This window comes from Entelurus aequoreus, linkage group LG09, assembly GCF_033978785.1.
Source record: "Entelurus aequoreus isolate RoL-2023_Sb linkage group LG09, RoL_Eaeq_v1.1, whole genome shotgun sequence".
Lineage (NCBI taxonomy): Eukaryota > Metazoa > Chordata > Actinopteri > Syngnathiformes > Syngnathidae > Entelurus > Entelurus aequoreus.
In genome coordinates this window covers 40,968,158-40,989,831 of record NC_084739.1, presented here as the reverse complement: position 1 = coordinate 40,989,831, position 21,674 = coordinate 40,968,158, and the positions used below count along the sequence as shown (strand labels likewise).

Sequence of the window (21,674 nt, the reverse complement as noted above, 5' to 3'; positions counted from 1 at the left end):
TTACAAAGTACAAAGAAGAAGAACCATGACAAACATTCTGAATTTATCTCATCCATGCATTCATTCATTTTCAAGATAATCTTACTGATCTCACCATATGAAATATAACTTACTTCACCAATTATTATTTATTTATTTATATTGGTATTACTAATGGAGTATATTCTGAATAAATTGAGAACAGTCAGTGAACAAAAGTTTTAGCAACTGTTATGTAAAGAAAAAGTGGTAGGATTAAATAAGCTCTGTTTCTTCCTACTCCTTTTCGAACATGTTGAATAGAGAAACTGGAAATGGTGATGTATCATGTTGTATGCATGCATGTTTGAAATAAACTCAAACTCAACGTCAAGTGTTTTAAAAAAACACATTGGGCTTTGTCATTTTATCTGAACATACCCTATTTTCTGTTATTCACTCTTTACTCAACTTGGAGAGTTCTATATACGGAAAAAATATTTATCTGTGTGGTGAAAACACTCCAAAATGTACTTATATTTGTCTGCATTTGAGCCACTCCAGAGCCATTTCAACATCAGTCGAGACACCCCAAATCACTGGATTATTTGGTGTTGTGATTGCAGGTGGCCAAAGACTTTTGCAGGCATCTTGGCCTTCCTGCCTTGTGCTCCTGCCACCTTTGGCTCTGCTTCCCACCCCTCAGGCAGTGCTCCTCGTTTCTCGAGCCATCGGGTGAAGAAGGCTTGGCGGCGCTGTAACCGCACTGGACGGTGGGATGCTGAGGACTACACTCAATGTCCTTATGCCAGTGAACTCACACGCGTTCTCCATGAGCTCACCCAGGTATCAATAGCATGTGCTGTAGCATCAGTTTGTTATTGTGTGATGTTGAGAGAAAATTATTAACACGATGGTTGCTCTGATCTTTATTATTCAGACGCTTTCAAAAATACTAGAAGAAATTATGCCATGACATCACTTTATAGCTCTAAAGCAGGGGTACTCAAATACCAGGGCCATTCTACAAAATTGTTGAAAATGTATGAATACAAAATTAAATTAACTGTAAAATATTTTTTAATTTAGTTAACTGTCCAGCATATTAATCTGATGATGACATATTACATACATACAATTCAACACAGTACTTAAAATTATTTATCAAATCTACGTTGCTAGCTTTTGTCAGTAGACCATTTCCCACCCAAAGTTCAGGAATATTTGGGTCATGTGGACCTGTGTGGTTTGTGTTTCCGCCACATTTCGTAATAGTTTATCCAAATAAGGCTGATAATGTATCGATGAGTGGTGCAGTATAATTTTAGAACAATATTAGGTCAAATTTTGTTTACTGAAATGTGTAAGTAAACAAAACAATGCAATAGGCTACAAAAGGACATGATTTAAAAATAAAGTTTAATGAATTGTACATAAATATTCAGTCAGCGAATCATCCCCTCAGTAAATGATGAATTCATGAGGGTCAGGCAAGGTTGGATGAGAAGCATTAGTTTTCATTCAGGATGTCTTTGTACATTGCTGCATTCATCTTTTTACTAGATCCTGACTAGTCTCCTAATTCCTGCTGTTAGAAACCTTCCCCACAGCATGATGCTGCCACCACCATGCATCACTGTAAGGATGGTATTGGGCTGGTGATGAGTGGTGCCTGGTTTCCTCCGCCTGGCATTCAAGTCAAAGAGTTCAATCTTTGTCTCATGAGACCAGATAATTTTGTTTCTCATGTTATGAGAGTCTTTAAGGTGCATTTTGGCTAACTTTTTACGAAGAAATGTGTTTCGTCTGGCCACTATACAATGCAGGCCTGATTGGTGGTTTGCTGCAGAGATGGTTGTTCTTCTGGAAGGTTCTCCTTTCTCCAAAGAGTAATGCTGTAGCTTTGACAGAGTGATCATCGGGTTGTTGGTCAGCTCCCTGACTAGACTAAGATGAATGCAACAATGTACAGAGACATCCTGGACTAAAACCAACACTTCTCATCCAACCTGATGGTACTTGGGAAGTTCTGCAGAGAGGAATGGGCAAAGAGGAATGGTTGACACTGCCCAAGAATAGGTGTGCCAAGCTTGTGGCATTGTATTCAAAAAGACTTAATTGTTGCCTAAGGTGCATCAACAAATCATTGAGCAAAAGCTGTGAGTACGTATGGACATGTGATGTATTTTCTTTTAATTTCTAATACATTTGCCTTTTGTTTTTTTAAAAACCTTTTCACATTAACATTATGGAGTATTGTGTTTAGAATTTGGATGACAAAAATGGATGTGTTGCTAGCCAACTTTCCAAAGTCTCAATTAGTTCCTGGTGGAACTTTATTTACCGGGTAGGTTTTGGTGGAAACACACAGGGTGTTTCATTCATGAGAGTAAATGGGAAAGTTCCTGTAAAAGTTCCCACAATGGAAAATAGTCTAAATAATTTTCCTCGTTGACCACATCACAGTTAGAGAATGTTAGCCCTCAGAGGGCGGCTTTGTGATATTATTACCCAATTTCCCCAATGATTACCAACAAACTGAAGCCAAACTTGGTTTGGAATCAGAAGGCAAAATGAGAGAAAAACAGATATTAAAATTCAGTAGTGTAGAATTTATTTTGAAAGCTAGGGTTGCATTGACCAAAAAAATAAATAAACAACTTGGAATAGCTTGTTTCATCAAATACTATTGAGTTAACATTTGCATTTGCATGAAGTACATTGTTTTTCTGTAAAAATGGAAATACATGTATCAAGAAAGATGGAATGCTTTATTGGCGCACAATATTTCCAGGGTTTTGTTATATATTTCCAGACGTAGTTTGAGTTTGGCTCCTGTGATCTAGCCGATACAAACATGCTTTTATGTTATTTGTTCATATTCCAATTTGTTGAATCACTGTAATGTTCTTAGTGTCAACATGTTATTAGTGTTAATAGGATAGGATAATACAGATTTTGTTTATCTCACAATGCTGTTATATTTAATGCATTTGCTAATTCTATGCTAATCCCCCGCCCCCTCCCTTGTGGTCAAATTTGTAAAAGTGTAAGGTAAATTACTTTATGTATTATTCAAGTAGACAATGTTTTATGCAATTCTCCATCTCTGACAGTGAAGGTGTGTCACACTCAGCTGAGGGTTTGTTAGTAAGCGGTTTAAGGTTAAGAGAAAAACGTATATTTTGTCAAGCAAATTTGTACTGCAGATATGAGCATCTATATCCATATCAACATTATGATTTGCCTGAATGGCTGGACAAGACATGTTAAATACATGTTTGTTTTAAACAATCAAAAATAAGCGGTTCAAAGTAATTTAAACAATCCAACAAAACTTTGGTTATACGATTTGGTATTTATCCACCATTGCTTTTTACACAGAACCCATAAAATTGGCATAGTGATTTACTGCATCCAGCATCAGGAAAATGTATTGTATTTTGGTAGTAAAGCCCGCATGTTGCAGGTCATATAAAATAATTGTTGAAGCCTGTTGCAGCATTACGACATACCCCACCACACAGACACCATTGCACCTATTTTACGACTATGATACTACTGCCAATGAAATAGCATTTTTATAATTACAATTTGTTTTTTATCTCATTCTGATACCACAGTGCAACATCTGCTCCATGTTACCACAGATAACCATCAACAGCACAAATGCCCAACCTTTGGGACAGCAGTTGGTGGCCTTCACCAGCAGAGCAGCTCACTTCTCTGACGTCATGGATGTCATCTTTGTAACGCACCTTGTGGAGAGACTGACCAGGCTGGTGGAGAAGCGCAAGGAGGTATGTGTGACCTTATAAGATGCTATACCTCATAGTTGACGTTCATGTCAACATAAGGGATCAAGTTTTCAAAAGGATGTACAGTGGTACAAGTTTAATTTGTTTTACTGTTAGATAACAAATATTGTATGAAGTTGAATGATATTGTATGAAAAACAATATAATATAATGTACAACAAAAAAACCTACGGTAGTTTTATGAAGTATTGTAATAATAATGTACTACATTTACCTTGGAGAGCGGACTTCTACGGCAGCTTCTTCATATTGTCATGGATAAATGTCCATTGTTAAGATTTTGCTTTAATATCCTTGGCTGGTAGCGACGCATTCTGCTTCAATATGGAGCAGACAAGCAAGGCTACTCTTAAACTGCTTTATCAAGTTGTCTCCACACACTGTCATGTTTTTAATGATTTTGTTTTCCATGCACTCTTTCTTCTCAGCTCTGTCTTTGAGACTCACTTTCTTCCTTCATATAGTTGGAAAACAAAGTTATCAGGTCTTGCTATAAGCGAATGTAACGACTCAGATGCCAAATGATTTGCTTGGATTTTACGGGGTTCACTGTGACATTTGTTACCACAACCCCACGAAGAGGCTCTTAGCCCAAATTTTTGTTTGCAATCTAAATGACAACATGAGGCAGGTTGTAATGCTAACAACTCATAAGCTGAGATACTTGTATCCTGATGTACCACTGTACTTGAAGCCCAATAAAATGTACTTTTTTAGCTGGCAGTGATTTATCTCTCTGACTGCAGTTCCGAATGAAACTGTCTTTCTCATATGGTTTATAACCATCAAAAAGTACTTGCATTGTTAGATAATAGTCTTCTCGGAAAATGGGTATTTGTTCTAAGCTGTCTGGGAGCAGGGATTTGTCATTTTGTTAAGAAACAATCAGGTTTTCTAGATCATACAGAGACAATAGTTTCTTTTTAAAGCATCCATTGACCAAATAGAAAGAACATTCAGGGAAAGCGAGCTGTGACTTGCTTAAAAAACTATTTTTAACAAAGCTGCTTCTAACTTAATCCATTACAGAAATCTTAACTTTTTACCTCCTCCATTTTCTCTTGATCCATAGCACTATCAGACCTGAATGACAAATGCTGTATGAGGATGGAGATGTGCCTTGTTTTGCTTTAGGTAAACTTATCTCACTTCTCTGGCCAGAGGTAGCCAGAGGCCCTGAATCCTGCTGAATGTCGGGTAGTGCTTAGCCCGGCTCTCACTTTTCCAATTACCTTTAACAGGTCACTGGGGAGACGCTATTATTAGGAGATATTTGAAGTTGTATATCTCCTAAGACAAGGCGGGCGGAGGCCACCCACATTCATCTAATAAGGAATAGTAAAATGAAGCAACAATGAAAAGTACAGTAAGTAAATAGCAAGCTTCCATCCCAGGGAAGCAATTACGCCCCTCTAAGGCTGCTAATCTAAATTAAATCTCTCTATAATGAATGAAGCCACCGTTGCCTCCCTCACAATTCTGACTCAAGATTATAAATATGTCTGTTGTCAACCTGATTGATGTGCATGATATATCGGCCTGTTTAAATTCAAATGTGTGTGCACCTTTGATGTCATCCAGCACATGCATACGTTTGAAAGCATGTGTGCCTCTCTCTCTCTGCAGCTCGGGGACTATATTTCAGATATAGCCAGCAACATGATGCTGGTAGAGGAGCATATCCTGTGGATGGCCCAGAATGAAGCGCGGGCGTGCACTCGCATCGTTCAGTGTGTTGAGCGCATTGGTGATCTGGCACTGAGTAGGGACAATCGGGCTATTTCCAAGGTACGGCATGACAAAACACACACACACAGTAGCTACATTAAGAAGTGTAAGAGGTATTTTTTCAAGATATTGAAACATGATTTGGCTTGGGCAAAATGTCCTTTGATTTAATTCCTTTCTTTGTTTGTAAAAGAAGGAACAGAGTGAAACCTCAACGTACGATTTGAGATATTAGCTGCTTCGCTGCTTTTTGTTATGGTTTAAGTTGCATGCATAATTTGAGACACAGCACCAACACCCTGCCGTTTGAAGTAGTATTTGTCACAGGGTTGAGCAATAAAGATTTATAACAGTAATTAAATAATAAAGAAACAAACATACGTTTTGATTAGATCCCTGACGTGCAGGGTTTAGGGCCGCTCAGAGATAGACACAATTGTGCCTTCCAACCATCGGAACACGTAAAATTAGTGCAAAGCAAAAAACGCAGACGACCAGTTCAGAAAAAAAAATCCATTAAAAACATTTCCTACCTATTAGCAAGCAGCCTAACCAGCGAGTCAGCACTGCTGCAGCATCAGTCCGTATCACAAAAAGCTGCTACTAGCGTCTGCGACATGCAGCCACAAATGACAAACATTTATCCATGAATATATTGAGAAGTTACAGATGCTGTGTTTACCGTTTTTCAGTTTGTTTTGTTTAGTCCTGACTCAATAAACTGGGCGATTAAGTAATATTTTTGGTACACAGACATATATTAGCACTTGCTGTCAACTCTGACCTTTCCGGGCCATCACTCAAATATGTTCCTGTACAACATAAACAACCAATGTGTAGTTCCTATTCTTACACAACAGATAAGCAGTCTGTAGGAGACACCTACAAAATGTTGCCTCCTAAGGTAAATGCTAAACAATATTACATAATTTTATAAAACGTATATAGTTATTTGTAGTGCTATTGTAATATGTTTCAAACAACATTTGTTATTAAACAGTTATTTTTTGTTTTTTGAAGGCATGTTACATGTTAAAATTTGAGTTTTAAATGAATTTCAATTACACGGCTGATTTGCGAAGCGACAATTTTGAGTTACTAACTTGGTCGTGGACTGTCAGATTTAACGCAATAATAACGCGTTAACTATACATTTCAACAACGGTACAAATTGTTTTATCGGGCGATTAAAGCGAACACTTCCTTTTTGACCCTTGGGCAGTGCCGTAGGGGGGGAATTCGACTGCAGTTCACTTGCTATTGATAAGCCACTAGCAAGAAAAATGGACATAAGAAAGTCTACCTTATGGAAATATCAGGTTCAAAGCCATAGCAAGATGTTCTACTGTCAAGAAAGGACTATTTTTCAGCCTGAGAAGAGGCGACATCCCTGCAGCAAACGCCTGCTGCGGGCGTCAAAATAGGTGGGTGATGCTTCACTTTCGTGTTCAGATTATGGTTAAGGTGCAGTGATAACATAACATTTAGATTGTTACTGTGACCAGGCCTGGCCCTAACCAATCTGGCACCCTAGGCAAGATTTTAGGTGCCCCCCCCCCCCTCCCCCCCCCTCCCCCCACGCCGGCAGTGAAGTGTATATACTCACAAGAAACCTAATAGCTTTGTCTTTGACCTTTTTTTTACTTAAAGAAAGCAAATCAACATATTATATGAGAATGTTATGTTATGATTATCTTTAACCAAATCACAGCAGTGCTCAATTTAATGATGTAACAAATAATATTTCTATTAAATAGGCTTTACTTTGCATTTTAATTAACGTGGGATTATTTTTTGTATTTAGAAATAATAGTACCAACTTTTTTATTATTATTTTTTTTTTTCTCCAACATTTGTGGCACTGGCGTGGCGCCCCCTGATGGACGGCGCCCTTAGCATTTGCCTATATGGCCTATGCCACGGGCCGGCCCTGACTGTGACTGATTTAGTAAGAAAGACGACATAAAAGCTCAACAGAAATGAAAATGCTGAAAGTCGAAAGGAGACTTTTTTATTGCAAACAGTCATCGATCCGACATTAAAACATGTCAAGACACTTTCTCAAAACAATCACACACCTTGCCGGCTTTAAAATAAAAGCGTTACGCTATGCATCCGGTTTAATTACATTTAGGGTTTATCCTTAATGTATGGCTTCATATTAGCCGTCACAGGAAAATACAGTAATATAATATATTGTAGCGTCCAGGAGAAAACGTACAAAGTCTGACTTTCTTTTTAGCTTTTATTGCCAATTTTATGATAACAACGGACCCAATTCCGAGAAGTATCCCCTACGTGCACACACGTCTGCCTCTGTGCTTCACTTCAAGACACACAACACTTGTTCATTCTCCGCCGACATGATGTGTTCACAGACCATGAGAAAAATGACCATCATAACACACTAATATACACATTAACACAAGCAGGTAGTTACAGTATGAATGGCTATATATAGTTTATTATTTGTGCACTATTGACTAATGATACACCGAAAATTTGGCCAGAAAAGATGTACTTTAATCACTGGAAAAGTGCTCCCAAAACCGATGTTGTGATAACGTAAGCTATACGCACATGGTTGTCTAGAGCGGACGCAGAGTGTCCGCACTGTGGACGTTCTTTAATAAATTTGAGTTATGTCCGCGGACAGCTATCTTCACAATTGAGGATGACACTAACGGCTTTTAATAAGATAAAGGCTCCCAGCAACGCAAAGCAAGTGTGACGTCAGCTCGCTTTTCGTCATGGACTGGCGCAACAGAATCTAAACATGGTCTCTAAACACGAGTACGGTCGCCAATAACACCAGAAATAGATGCTAGATTTGTTGCAAGTCCTTTTTTATTAGAGAAAGAGTGAGAGAAATCTCAATAAAAAAAAAAAGTCTAAGTACATTGTACAATAAGCAGCAACAATTTAAAAAAAGAACAAAACAATATGTAAGAAAAAATGTACATGTTAATACTATACCATATTTTCCGGACTATAAGGCGCACTCAAAATCCTTTCATTTTCTCAAAAATCTAAAGTGTGCCTTATAACCCGGTGCGCCTAATGTACAGAATAATGTTGGTTGTACTTTACCGACCTCAAAGCTATTTTATTTGGTACATGGTGTAATGATAAGTGTGACCAGTAGATGGCAGTCACACATAAGAGATACGTGTAGACTGCAAGATGACGCCGGTAAACAACACCAAAACTTTAAATGTTCCATTGGGAATATAGAAAATTACACGCGGCGCTCAAAAATCAGTAAAAATGTTTTACTAAGACTTTGGTAAGCTATGAAGCTGCACCGCTTGATGGATTGTCGGAGCATTACGGCTACCGTAGTCAGACGTACTGTGCTTCAACATATTATGGTGTGTGCATAAGGACCGCAAAATAGCACCTATTAGGAGACATAGTGTAATATTATTCTGTGATATTTGCACCTAAAGAAATGCTAGTACATCAGTTGAGGAATATGGGGGCGGGTGGGGTGGGGTTCTGACAGGCTGAAATATCGTGTCAATTATTTTATAACATGTTCTCGTCGAGTCCAAGATTACAGAATGATAAGCAGTTTCAATATTAGATGTTATTAATTAATAGAGAAGGTTAAAACATTGTCATGCAGCAATATGAAGACCATTAACTTGTACAACATGTCATGTACATGCTACATGCTAATAAAGTAGCACTAGTAACCGTCAAGCTCCGTCTCTAACAGATAACTTTCCACTGCTATTTGGTTTTGTTGGTATTGTTTTTAGGTGTTTAAATGACACGTGTGGTTATTATGATTATCAAAGACATACAAAAAGATCGCTATTTTGGTGAACTGTTTGACCATTTAATGTTAATACAAACTATACAGTGAATTGTTTTCAATGGCTGGTTTACAATTGTCAATTATGTTGTCTAAATTGTTGTATTTGGGAGTTTAATTCTTACATCACTAAATAAAGTATGAATAACAATGTTGTGGATGATTTGAATGAATATGATCAATGCTGTCTTGAAGTCATGCATGTTACTATTTAACAAATCATACACATGTTTTTTTAACGTTGTATTAATTTAATTGTGTCAAAATACGTCTGTTAAGAGGTTTCTGTCCAACGGTTCTCTCCGCCCGCCGGGAGTCACGTCACATACTTTAAGTGTCTTCTTTGAGAACTTTCTGACACTTATTAAACAAGTAGATTTTTTTATTTTATCATATGCTTTAAAAATACCGACCTACAGTAAACAGTGTCAGTCCTTCCCATCCCGGGCTTGATAGTAGTATGCAAGGCTCTGTTTGATTGGTGAAATGGTTTCAAACGTCACTAGTGCTTACATTTGATTGTTGAAACCGAGACAGTGCCCGCTAGAAGAAGGCTCGGTAAAGATCCAAATTAATATGTCTGTACAAGCAGCAATCAATAGAATATGAATAAATATGATATAAATAAATATAACAGAGTTAACGTAGTATTTCTTCTTCACAAATATATCTATGTAAAAATAGGATGTATCTTGCGTTGAAACTATTCTGACAAGTAAAATGTATCCAAAAAGTTACTTAAGTAAATGTAACAAAATTCATTCAGCATGTTAATACCCACCTTTGGAATTATTCGAAGCAAGAGGTATACCAATATAAACCCAGAATAGAATGGAGACAATGATAACACACACTACTGTATGCTCTCCCATATTACAAAATCTACAAATAATCCTGTTTTGACTCTCACATTCGGTTGTTGACAAAAATTCTTGCCAAAATACAATATTGGCCCGATTTGTGTACATATATTATCTTGGTTATTATGTAGCCAAATAGTGTGCATATGGAATTAGTCTGTTTGCCCGCATATCATGACACATATTTGAGTGTCCAAACAACGAATCTTGAATCCTATCTATCAATCAATCAATCTATCTATTTATATAGATAGCCCTTAATTACAATCACAAACCACAACAACATTCCCTGATCTGACCCCACATAAGGAAAAACTTCAAAAACCCTTTTCTCTTTATCATTAAGTACAGCTGCAAAATAAGCCACCATAGGGCAAAGAGAGTTGCAAATGCAGTCTTATAATAAAAAAACAACTATTAAACATTTGTGTCACAAAAATCTACTTTGCCCTTAAACTCTCTCCCTACCTCTTATCGTTACACTTTTTCAGCCATTCATATTTCTACCTCTCTTTTAAGGTGTCCGCAAACATCGCTCTGGAAGCCTTTCTGATCCGACCTTCCAACTTTCTCGGTCTGTCGTGCACAGCGCTCCAAGAGCCTCCATTGTCAGCCCTACTGGATAGCCATACCCTGAAGGAAAAGGATACAAGAAGAGGACATGACACCATGGGCGAATCGTTCCTCAACTTCAAATGTGACACTCTCAATCGTGGATCACCAGCCAGTCAGCTAAGCAAGGTAATACTACCAAATATTTTGAAAAACAGCTTTTCCTCTATCTGCTCTGCTGCTTACACCATCCTGACAGAGGTTGGGAAAATCATTCTCTCTGAGGATATTTACTTCTACCTATTTTATATAATATGCAGTAGTTTGACCTTTAAAACAGCAGTTTAAAATTATTATTATTATCGATCATTGCCATTATGACCCATACTGACTGGCTCAAACACCTTTAGCCTAATCTACTAAAATCCCCAAAAATATGTGCTACACAACGTGTGCAAACTATACAATTGCATGTTGCGTGTGATCTACTAAGACTCTGTGTACAATTGATAACAAGTACAAAAGTGACGCAGACTACCCCTTTTAATAAGGAGTTTGCGTGCACTACCGGCATTGTGTGCCCATGGGATTACTAATTTACTGTACATTCATGTTGTCAGGCTCACCAACCTGTAAAGTTTTGCAGTGTTGAACAAACAGCACAAATATGCAATATGTAACACATGTTCTACAATATAGACAACAGAAATTATTTTTTAGCACAGTTAACGCACGATCTGCAAGGAGGCGGTGCACGATCACAACACTGTAACGCATTTATGCGTCTAGAATGATCCAAATGCAAGAAAATGCATATTACAAGATTGTTTTATATAGTAGATATATTGTAATAATATATTTTCTAAATAAGAAAAACAAACAAAAAAAAATTGCCAACAGATACCAAAATGCATGAATTGAATTTGTTTTAATCAGCGCCTTCAGCCAACCAACAGCCATACAATAATGAAATCACATTGCTGAATAGAGGATATGCCTAACATTTATATGTTGTAAATATTTTTAGAATACATAAGACAGAGCTGCAGGACAATCTTTCTCACAGCCATTTCTGCGCAACTGCCAGTTTGCACGTCCTTTCTAGATGTACTAAATATAGATGCAAAACATCTGCCGCAGAACAGTTTCAATTTTGATAAATCAAACTGCGTGTGCTAAATCATTGAATTATAATTTTTATCCTCCCAGTATTATGGGTGTTCTGATAATCAGAACACAAGCTTATTTCCGTGTCCTTCTCGCCAGTTTTTCGGGTCCCAAATGGCAGTCAAAGTGTACCGACTTGTCAGAATACCTACTCAGACGTCTCATGTCCAGGTGAAATGCATGATTTATGACCTAGAATAAACTTCCAGGGAGCAAGGCAGCTCAAAAGCAGCAGACCGCTCGATGATGTAGACGTGGGGACACACGGAAGTGAGAGCACGGCACCGCTATAAATAGTTTGTCTGTGTTAGCGCTTATAATAACAATATCAATAATACTTGGTTAATATTCAAGTCATGAAATGTAAATGGAGTATTTTTGACGGTTTTTAAATGGATATTTATTGGAGTTTATGGGCGAAATGGAGGAGCTCCCATTGGCTCTGCTGTAAACTGTAAGTTAGAATGCATTAAAAAAAAAAAATCCATCCATCGTCAAGTCTTTCATAATGATTGAGAACGATAGGCCAAATTCCCAAAAAAGTGTAGTTCCCCTTTAACACATACAAGAAAAGTAAATGTGCTCACGCTAAAAAAATAGTTGTGAAATTTACATACATACCTCTGCTTTGAGCCCGTATTTCCTCCTTCCTTCGCTTTCTATAGGCCTCACCAGATAACTCGGACGTCCCCCTTTTTATTGTGAAATATAATCAATCTTTTAAATTGCTGTCTACCCCTCTTTGACCGTGATGTCGCCCTCCACTGAAACCCAGCAGTAGCAGCAGGTGAGTCAGGTTCATGGCGCAGGTCAGCAGCAGGTCATAGCGCAGATATTAAATACTGGGGTTGTATTGTTATTTCTTTTAAACAAAACCTTCCAATTATGTACAATGTACAGATTGCGCATTACAATTAAATGTTTATTTACGAATGTATTATTATTATTATCATTTTTAATTGTACATTCTGCACATTGGTGCCCCCTCCTACAGATGGCGCCTGGTTTGCCTCTCGGGAAAGCCAGTCCTGGTTGTACATATACTTGCAAATGACAACAGGTGATATAATAAGCTGGTGATATCAAGGGAACCCTCCAACTCCCATGGTATTACGATTTTAAAACGTGAACATTTTAACATTTTCCCTTAGCAGCAGGTTCACCTGGTATTTAATTGATTTGTTTACGTGAGTTGATGTGTTCTGCCAAGAGGGAGCAAGTGGAAATGTGTTGGTGCTACTGTGCTTATTCCACTTGTGTAATCGTTTTTGGTAAGAATGTCATTTCTCTGTGCTTTGGCAGCAGCTAAAGTATTTTTCCACATTTTACCTCAGGGCTATGTATTGTGTCCATGCAATAGTGAGTGCATGTTTCTGCAGGCTTAGAAGTCACACTTGGTTAAGGAGATGCAGCCCTTCAGAATTATTCCCACATTGCCTCTTTAGAATTCTCAGATGGACATCAAAATAAGAGGCATGTGGAGCCTTACACTAGTAGACACGGAAACATATGATTTCATGATTTCCATGATACTTTGTGGACAGGTGGTACACGTGCATTGCAACTAGGGCTGTCACAAAAAAATATATTGCAATAATCATGTATAAGCACAAATGCTTGTTTACCTTAACTGGGGATGGTTACCTGAAAGGTGGCACAGGTTTTTGTATGGTCAATGATCAAGTCAATGCACACGTCAGTGCAAAGATGAGTGAGAAGACGCTCATTGGTGTTCTCGCTGTCAAATTCCGCTGCAAAATAATAGTTACCACATTTTTAGCAGAATAAATTATGTGCATTGTAGTAAAACATTTAAACAATGTTTGTGTATGAAATTCTGACAATAGAGTTGCATTTTGCCAACATATATTGTTTTTTTAAGTTAATTTAAATGATGCAAGGAAGTCATTTCCATACATCCATATTGTACCACTTGTCCCTCTTGCACCTCACCGCAGGGCCAACACAGACAACATTGACACACAAGGGCCAATTTAGTGTTGCCAATCAGCCTATCCCAAGGTGCATGTCTTTGGAAGTGTAAGGAAGCCCGAGTTCAGTTGTGCTGGGCCTAACCTTTTGTATGCATACAGTATAGCCCTTGCCTGAAGTTCATTAGCTGTTGCCCGATTGCTTAAGATGAATTTATTGGAATTTTCACTTGAATTAACAAGCCTTCACCTCAGTTCACAATGCTTCAGGCAAGATCAAGCCATCTCACTTCTTTCACCTCCTTTAGATTTCATGTTTGCATGCACTGATACCCATGCAATCGCATTTAAAATTGCATCGCAAGTTATTCCTGAGGTGGAACAAAGGCAGCTGTCTTTACAGTCCTTGTATCAAGAAAACAAAATGGCCATATGGGTTTCCCTTAGGTTCTTTGGTCCAAATGTTGCATAGATTATGTTTTACAGACCATCTTCAAGCTACTTTCTGACCGTCTTATTTGTGTGTCTCCACTTCGACTGCGTCTGCTCACTGCCAGCCACGTTGTAAATTGTTAGCGCGTTCTGACACTGACAGATATAAATTAGAACTACATTCTACTTTGTATTTAAAATGGCAACAGTGGAGGACGTGTGCGCATATACGAGTCAGTCTGCCCCACAACAAGAGGGTAAAGAAATAGAATGTGCTTATTGACTACAGTGTCGGACTACCATGATGGACTCAGGCAAAGCTCTTCAGGTGAATCTCTACCACAAATGGAGATATCCGCTGACGTCACACTTGGGGAAAAAAATGTCACAAATTGGGCAAATTCCAAATGGATCGTTTGGAGGAAGCATAAAGGAAGGCAAGATTGTATTATACATTGCTTGATTTCACATTTTCGGACTTTTGCAGGTCCCAAATACACAAACACAGGGACCAACAGTAAGAATAGTTGGTTTTGCATAAAATGTCTCTTATAAAACTATGAGGCTGTGGCGCACAATTACTTATGTTATTACTAGTACAAAAATGCTGTTTAGAATTAAATTCAATAATGCAATGGAGATCATTGAGTCATGTCACTGGTAGTGTAGTGCTACACACAGCTGACTTGTGTGCAGCCAGCGCCGAATCGATTCCTCCTGTGAATGGTTTAGTGGGTCTTTTTGTGCCGTGGTGTCGTCTGCCTGTCTTTCCACAAATTAGATTATTATCCAGCTTGATCTTATAGGCAGTACAACACTGATAAATGAACATCATCGAGACCATTTTACAATAGGATTTAAAATATTTACAGTTTCTCTTTGAAATGAAGCAACAGGCTTTTGGGGTTGTCATGGCACCTGGCTATATTTCTTTATATTATACTCATCTTTATGAATCACATTTGAGTTGTTCCTCTGACTGAATATTGCATCTTTCTAAAACAAGAGGAAAAATAAAACCTCAATTGTTAATTGTTATTTTCCTTGAACATGTAAGTATATGAAACACACATACTACAGTATCTAATTCTAAAAATAGCTCCCTTGCACGTCAGGCACATATAGCGATAGTCCTTTGAGACGCTGCATTACATCTGGTGTAGGTGTTATAAAGAGGTGGCTTAAAGAACGAGAGAATGAAGTGTATTTAAGGTAAGCAAAATCACTTCAACACAGAAACCTTAGTATATCTTGATATGATTCAGGATCAGTGCAAATCATCTGAGCCTTTTGAGTTCTGCCGGATGTCTGCGGTTAAGTAGAAGAAACGTGTGACATTATCTTTCCTCAATATCTATTAAAATCTTATTTAACAACAGTAATGCAATCATTGATTGGCTGGTGAAAGCATGCAAAACACATGGGTGATGGTGGCGGAAAAAAAAAAAAAATAATAAAATTAAACTAATGTGTTATCTTCTGGTTTGAACGATAACATGCACAGCATTACAGCTCTAAAATTGCACGATATAGATGCACAGAGGCGTTATAATGTGCAAACAAGTCAGCTGTGGCTGCTTTTGGCGGCTCTGAATGGCCAAAATGTGCATGTGTTTTATGTGGACAAAGACATAGAAAATTATTTTAGTTTTTTGTTTTTATACACCAGAGTGGGGTAAATATGCATTATTTTAAATATATGTGTATGTGTGGACACCAACCCAGTCAAAGAGACATTGTTTTGTAAATGTTGTTAATTGGAAGCTCCACATTCCTCGCTTTTTGTAACAAGGTATCTAAAGATTTTTGGATTCCCAAGGTCAGTTGGACACTAATGTTACCTGCATTAGGGACTCGGATGGGGATTTTGTTAGTGTCTTCTGTCAGTTAAATAAAATGACTCCAAATGTTTGCCAAGTCTGTTCAACGGATGTCTCAGATCCTGGAAAATGATTTTGCTGGTGTACGAATATGAGCAATTTTTGTTAGTAATAGTATCTGTTTTTTCCCAATTGAAGTGTTTTCAGAGATGCAGCTGGGCTCATTAAATAAAAAATAACTTTTGTTGCACATTATTTCCCCTATATTTCCCAGTTTTTGCATGGCTTTTAACGAGCTGACATTTCGAGAGCAACAGCATCCATATTGGCATCAGGAGCATAGTCTGTCACTAGTTTTATGACACATTTGTGATAATGATGTGATCTTATATTGATAATAAAGATACCAATTTTATTCACAGTCGCGTCAAAGATGTACAATGGTACCTCAACTTAATAGTGCCCCAACCTGATTGTTTTGAGATAAGTGCTGCCTCAACTAATTGGTATGCTTTCAATCAATCAATCAAAGTTTATGTATACAGCCCTTAATCACACGTGTCTCAAAGGGCTGCACAAGCCACAACAACATCCTCGGCTCAGATCCCACATCAGGGCAAGAAAAAACTCAACCCAATGGGATACAATGAGAAACCTTGGAGGGGACCAGCAGATGTGATATACGTAAGTAGTAAAACATTTAAGTCACATCTTAAGTGCACAGGAAGCCAGTGCAGGTGAGCCAGTATAGGCGTAATATGTTCTTGTCAAAAGTCTAGCAGCCGTATGTTGTACCGACTGTAATCTTGTAATGCTAAACATAAGAAGAGCCGACAATAATACATTACAGTAATCAAGAAGAGACATCAAGTTTTCTAAGGTAATGATCGAACATTACTCTAGTGTACGGGAGTATCATAACTTTGGAGGTGGTGACACCCCCGGACAAGGACTAAATCTATCGTATTACCGTTGCGATGCTTGGGTTCATTTATTATTTGTGTAAGACCATAGCTATCAATTATAGTCTGGAGCGCCAGCCATCATTTTGGTGATTTAACCCCCAATTCCAACCCTTGATGCTGAGTGCCAAGCAGGGAGGTAATGGGTCCCATTTTTTTATAGTCTTTGGTATGACTCGGCCGGGGTTTGAACTCACAACCTACCGATCTCAGGGCGGACACTCTAACCACTAGGCCACTGAGCCCATATTATAGGTAGTGGCTGTTTTGATGATTTTTTGTTATTGGTATCCATAGTAGTGATATTAATAATGTTACGTTTACTTTGTGTAATGTGCCTTAAATAATTTCGATCACATCTAGGAATTGATATGATGGGGATCTTCAGATTGTTTGCTTGGTGCTGCGATAGATTGATCGTGCCATAATTTGCATGTTCACTTCTGGCACAGTCACGACAAAGAAAAACATTATGTGAGTTGTGTATTATTCTACGAGAAATGTTATGTGTGCAGGAATGTGCAACCTGGTGCTGGATAGTTCTATCTTAACTGACTCCTCATCCGGACTAACAGACACTGTAATTGCCTGTGTCCGAGCTTGCTTTAGTGTAGTTAGTCAAGTGGGATTCAGCCAGTAATCTATGTTTCTAGATAGAGTGATGGCACCTTCCCTGTTAGAGTGAAGGCCGTCCCTCCTCAGCAAGCCCGGTTTGCTCCATAAAGAGGGCCAATTATCAATTAATGTTGCTTTAATTTACAAGCCCAATTAAATTGATTTCAATTAATCTTAATTGGAGACGTTCAGTTGAGATACAAGTGTTTTGAGTGAAGAGCTCAGTCACAGAACCAATTAAGCTTGTAAGTTTAAGTACTACTGTATGTATTGCACAACTATTCTGTGTAGAGGTGTCCCAATACAACCTTTCACTTTTGATACTATAACAGTATTGGAGACTAGACAATTGCCCAGTGCCCATATTTATCGGACACATTATCAGCACGAGTAATAGCACATTATTTTGTTATTTTGTAGGGTGAAATTAAAAACAAAGCTTGATCAATGGTAGGTATGAAAAGCACTAACCTATTTATTACCTGAAATGTCTAATTAAGATGAAGTGGAGTGATAATTTGTTCTTGGCAAAATACAATGGTCACAATAATCTATTAAGGTTAAGCGCTTGACTCTCCTGACATAGTAATTTTAATGATGCGGACACGTTTGTTACCGGATACTTCTGATACTTTCTAATAAGCTTCTACCTTGGATATTTTTAAATTTTAAGTAATATGCAACTTAATTATTTTATAGTTGTGTATATTGACAAATGTGTTTTAGACTTCAATTAAGGACACTACCTTGTGTGAAGAACTTTACTAAAATACAGTAAAATAAAGTATCTGATACTTGTTTTGCTTCTCTTTTTTTTTGCTGATCCAATACCAATATCGGATCGGAAAACCCTATCTGTGTATGATAGTCATCATTTTTTTGTGGTGTACAACTGTCCTACAGTACATCATTATGATGATATACTTTTGTTTGCAAGGGCAAACAACCAAAATAAATATTTGAAACATCTTCTAGTATATTGCAATACTACGGCAGATTTTAAAGGTTTTTAGAATTGCAAGTCAAGTCCTTTAATTATTCTAAATGTCCACATTGTTGAGCTGACTAATAAATGTAATTTTTGGTTTTAGACACTTAGGCTGGCGTCACAGCACCACTTGCAGCATCAAAGAGAATTTCTAGCACAGTTGGATACCCGGTTCAGATAAAAACACTTCCCTAAACACAGTGAATACAAAATAGCACAACTGTAGCAGTAGCTATCTCATGTGAATAGAATAGTTCCTCCACTAGTAAAGGGGTTTGTGCTAAGGGTGTGATATTTGCATCAGACACATTTTTGTTTAAAGGGTGTAGAAATAAATGCACCCTATTCATACAGAAATAGTCACACTCCCCTACGACTTTTCAGTCAGACCTAACACGATTGAACAGAATGCTGCAATGTTTGCACCACATAATTTAAACCCGCAGAACCTGCACAGAAGAAGGATACGTTAACAGGAAATGTACCAGTTTTTGGTTCCAATTGATTTGCTGTTGTTAGGAGAAATAGCTTTCTTATCTTAAATAAAATGTGGTTCAAAAAAATATATTGTATGATAATGGGATTTGGTCCTGGGCTTGCACTGTGTTGCGCAAAAGAAAATGTGTGATAATTAGCGTCTTATGCAGTTGACATGTGTTTGTGGTCTATTTTGTAAGACTGACAGTATACATTTCTTAAAAAAATTGCTCTGTTATGCATTTTCACGAATGTCCACTACATTTTTATTTTTTTTTGTCCTGTCCAGCTTCTCAGGCAAATCATATTGTTGATGTAGATGCCCATATCGGCTGTATACATTTACTTTAAAAAAGAAAAGTGTGGGATAGTTATCTTGTTGCGTTATTTGTATTTGACTTTATTTAAATGTATATATACTATTATTTGGTGCAGCCGGGCCGGAGCAGGAGGCGATAGAAAGAGAAAAAAAAGAAGACATAGGGGGAATCTGTGGGGACAAGTAGGGGATAAGACAGATAAATGACAACAACAACAACAGCAAACACAACAATAACAACAACAGCAATAAAGCAACATCAGCAAATAGAATATGTACAAATATGATGGTAAAAGTGATAGCAAAGATGCATTTAGTGAAATAAATAATAATACCGAAATAACAATGAACACTATTACAATACAAATGGAGCAATACCAATGGAAATAGCACTATTGATAATGAATGATAACAATTACCTCTATTATAAACAATACAATTGTTCAAAAGCAACAATATATATATATATATATTTAATAAATTGAAATACAAAAGAAGCCAACTATATAAACATTGTAGATTGTTATAGTAACAATAGGTTGAGCTTTGTCAGTGTACCATGTGTTACCCAGTTTACCCTAGGGCAACAACGTTTCATCAATGTTTGATGAAACGTGATTATATGCAGTGTATGTATACAAATGTCCACTACAGAGAGGATGATGACTCTCTGTAGCAAGAGCCTCAAGAACGAGCGTGGCCTAAAAATCCATCAAGGTCGAATGAAATGCTTGGTGCAGGAGAGGGACACACAGCGCACAGGACCGAGTCCTGGTGAGACGACGGAGGAGCCCGGCCGGGAGACACCCCACAAAGCCCAGAACCTCCATGTGATAAACCCTCCAGCTCCCAGCAAAGTAATTAAGCAGTCTCGTATCTAGTGGCCTCCTGCAAGCCAACACAAAGTGTGGCACCAATTCGACGAGCACACAGCCAGAATCATCGAATCAATAGCCAAAGGGGATGTCGACAGACGGCTTCAGACCATGACCACCATCATTGTTTCTTATGGAGCAGAGAGGTTCGGTGTGGAAGAGGACAAGCCCATCTGTTCCAACTACACCATGAACCGAAGGGCAGAACAGATCCATCTGTTAGGCTCGACCAGAGCTGTTGAACCAAATGTACCAGGGACCCTCAAGGACAAAGTCAACGGAGGCAGTAATAAAGTATAACAGAGTTTAATGAAACTTTACGGAGGAGCGGAGGGATCCCGGGGAGGCGGCGAGGCGTGGGAGACACTGGGTTTGTGGAGGAGGGAGCCTGGAACGAAGCAGAAAGCAGAATCAGCATGGAACAAACGAGCACCAAGTTCTCCTTTAACTAACTCACAGAATACTACAAGATAACTGTAATTCTAAATGCTGTCTATACTGACCACAGGAGTCAACGTTCAAGCGTCGGGCGCCGGCTCTCAGCGGTTTATGTAGGCTGCTCTCTGATGGCTGGGATGTGGAGCAGCTGGGCTGATTGGAACCAGCCACACCTGTGCTGGCTGCAGCAGGCTGAGAGAGACGCCCGGCCCTTGCCCTTAGATGGCGTGCAGGGGAGGGACCAGGAACGTGTGACACAACAGTACCCCCCCCCTTAGGGGAGGCACCGGACGACTGTCCTAGGGCACCTGGATTGTCCCGATAGAAATCGTCCAGCAGGGAGGGGTCAGCCAGGTAGGAACGGGGCACCCAGCTACGGTCTTCAGGGCCGAAGCCCTCCCAGTCCACCAGGTACTGGAATCCTTTCCCACGGCGGCGGACGGCGAGCAGCTTCCGAACCGTCCAAACAGGATCACCACCAGCCAGGACTCGGGGGGGTGGAGGGACGGGGGTAGGGGGAGACAAGGCACTAGTGGTCACGGCCTTAATCTGGGACACGTGGAACACCGGGTGAACCTTAAGAGCAGGAGGGAGATTCAGACGAACTGCAACGGGGTTGATAACACTGTCCACAGTGTAGGGTCCGACATAACGAGGATTCAACTTGCGGGTTGAAGTCTGGGACGTCTGCAGGGGCAGGTCCCGGGCCAATAGCCAGACCTTCTGACCAGGCTGATAGTCAGGTGCACGCACCCTCCGGCGGTTGGCACCACGCTGGGTACGTGCAGAGGCACGGAGTAACGCAGCGCGGGCAGCCTCCCAGATGCGTCGACACCGGCGGAGGTGGGCTTCGGTGGAGGGAACTGCTACCTCCACTTCCTGTTCGGGAAACAGAGGGGGTTGGTAACCCAGCG

At 38.9% G+C, this 21,674-nt stretch overlaps 1 protein-coding gene across 2 annotated transcripts in view; it reads left to right on the top strand.

The window, feature by feature from the left end:
• LOC133657437 (adhesion G protein-coupled receptor A1) overlaps positions 1-21,674 on the top strand; it is a 541,657-nt gene that overhangs the window by 250,579 nt on the left and 269,404 nt on the right. For both annotated transcript variants that reach the window (XM_062058763.1, XM_062058762.1), the window contains exons 9-12: positions 585-804; positions 3,609-3,758; positions 5,403-5,564; positions 10,704-10,925. In XM_062058763.1, the coding sequence (XP_061914747.1) occupies positions 585-804; positions 3,609-3,758; positions 5,403-5,564; positions 10,704-10,925 (754 nt within the window). The remainder of the gene's footprint in view (positions 1-584; positions 805-3,608; positions 3,759-5,402; positions 5,565-10,703; positions 10,926-21,674) is intronic.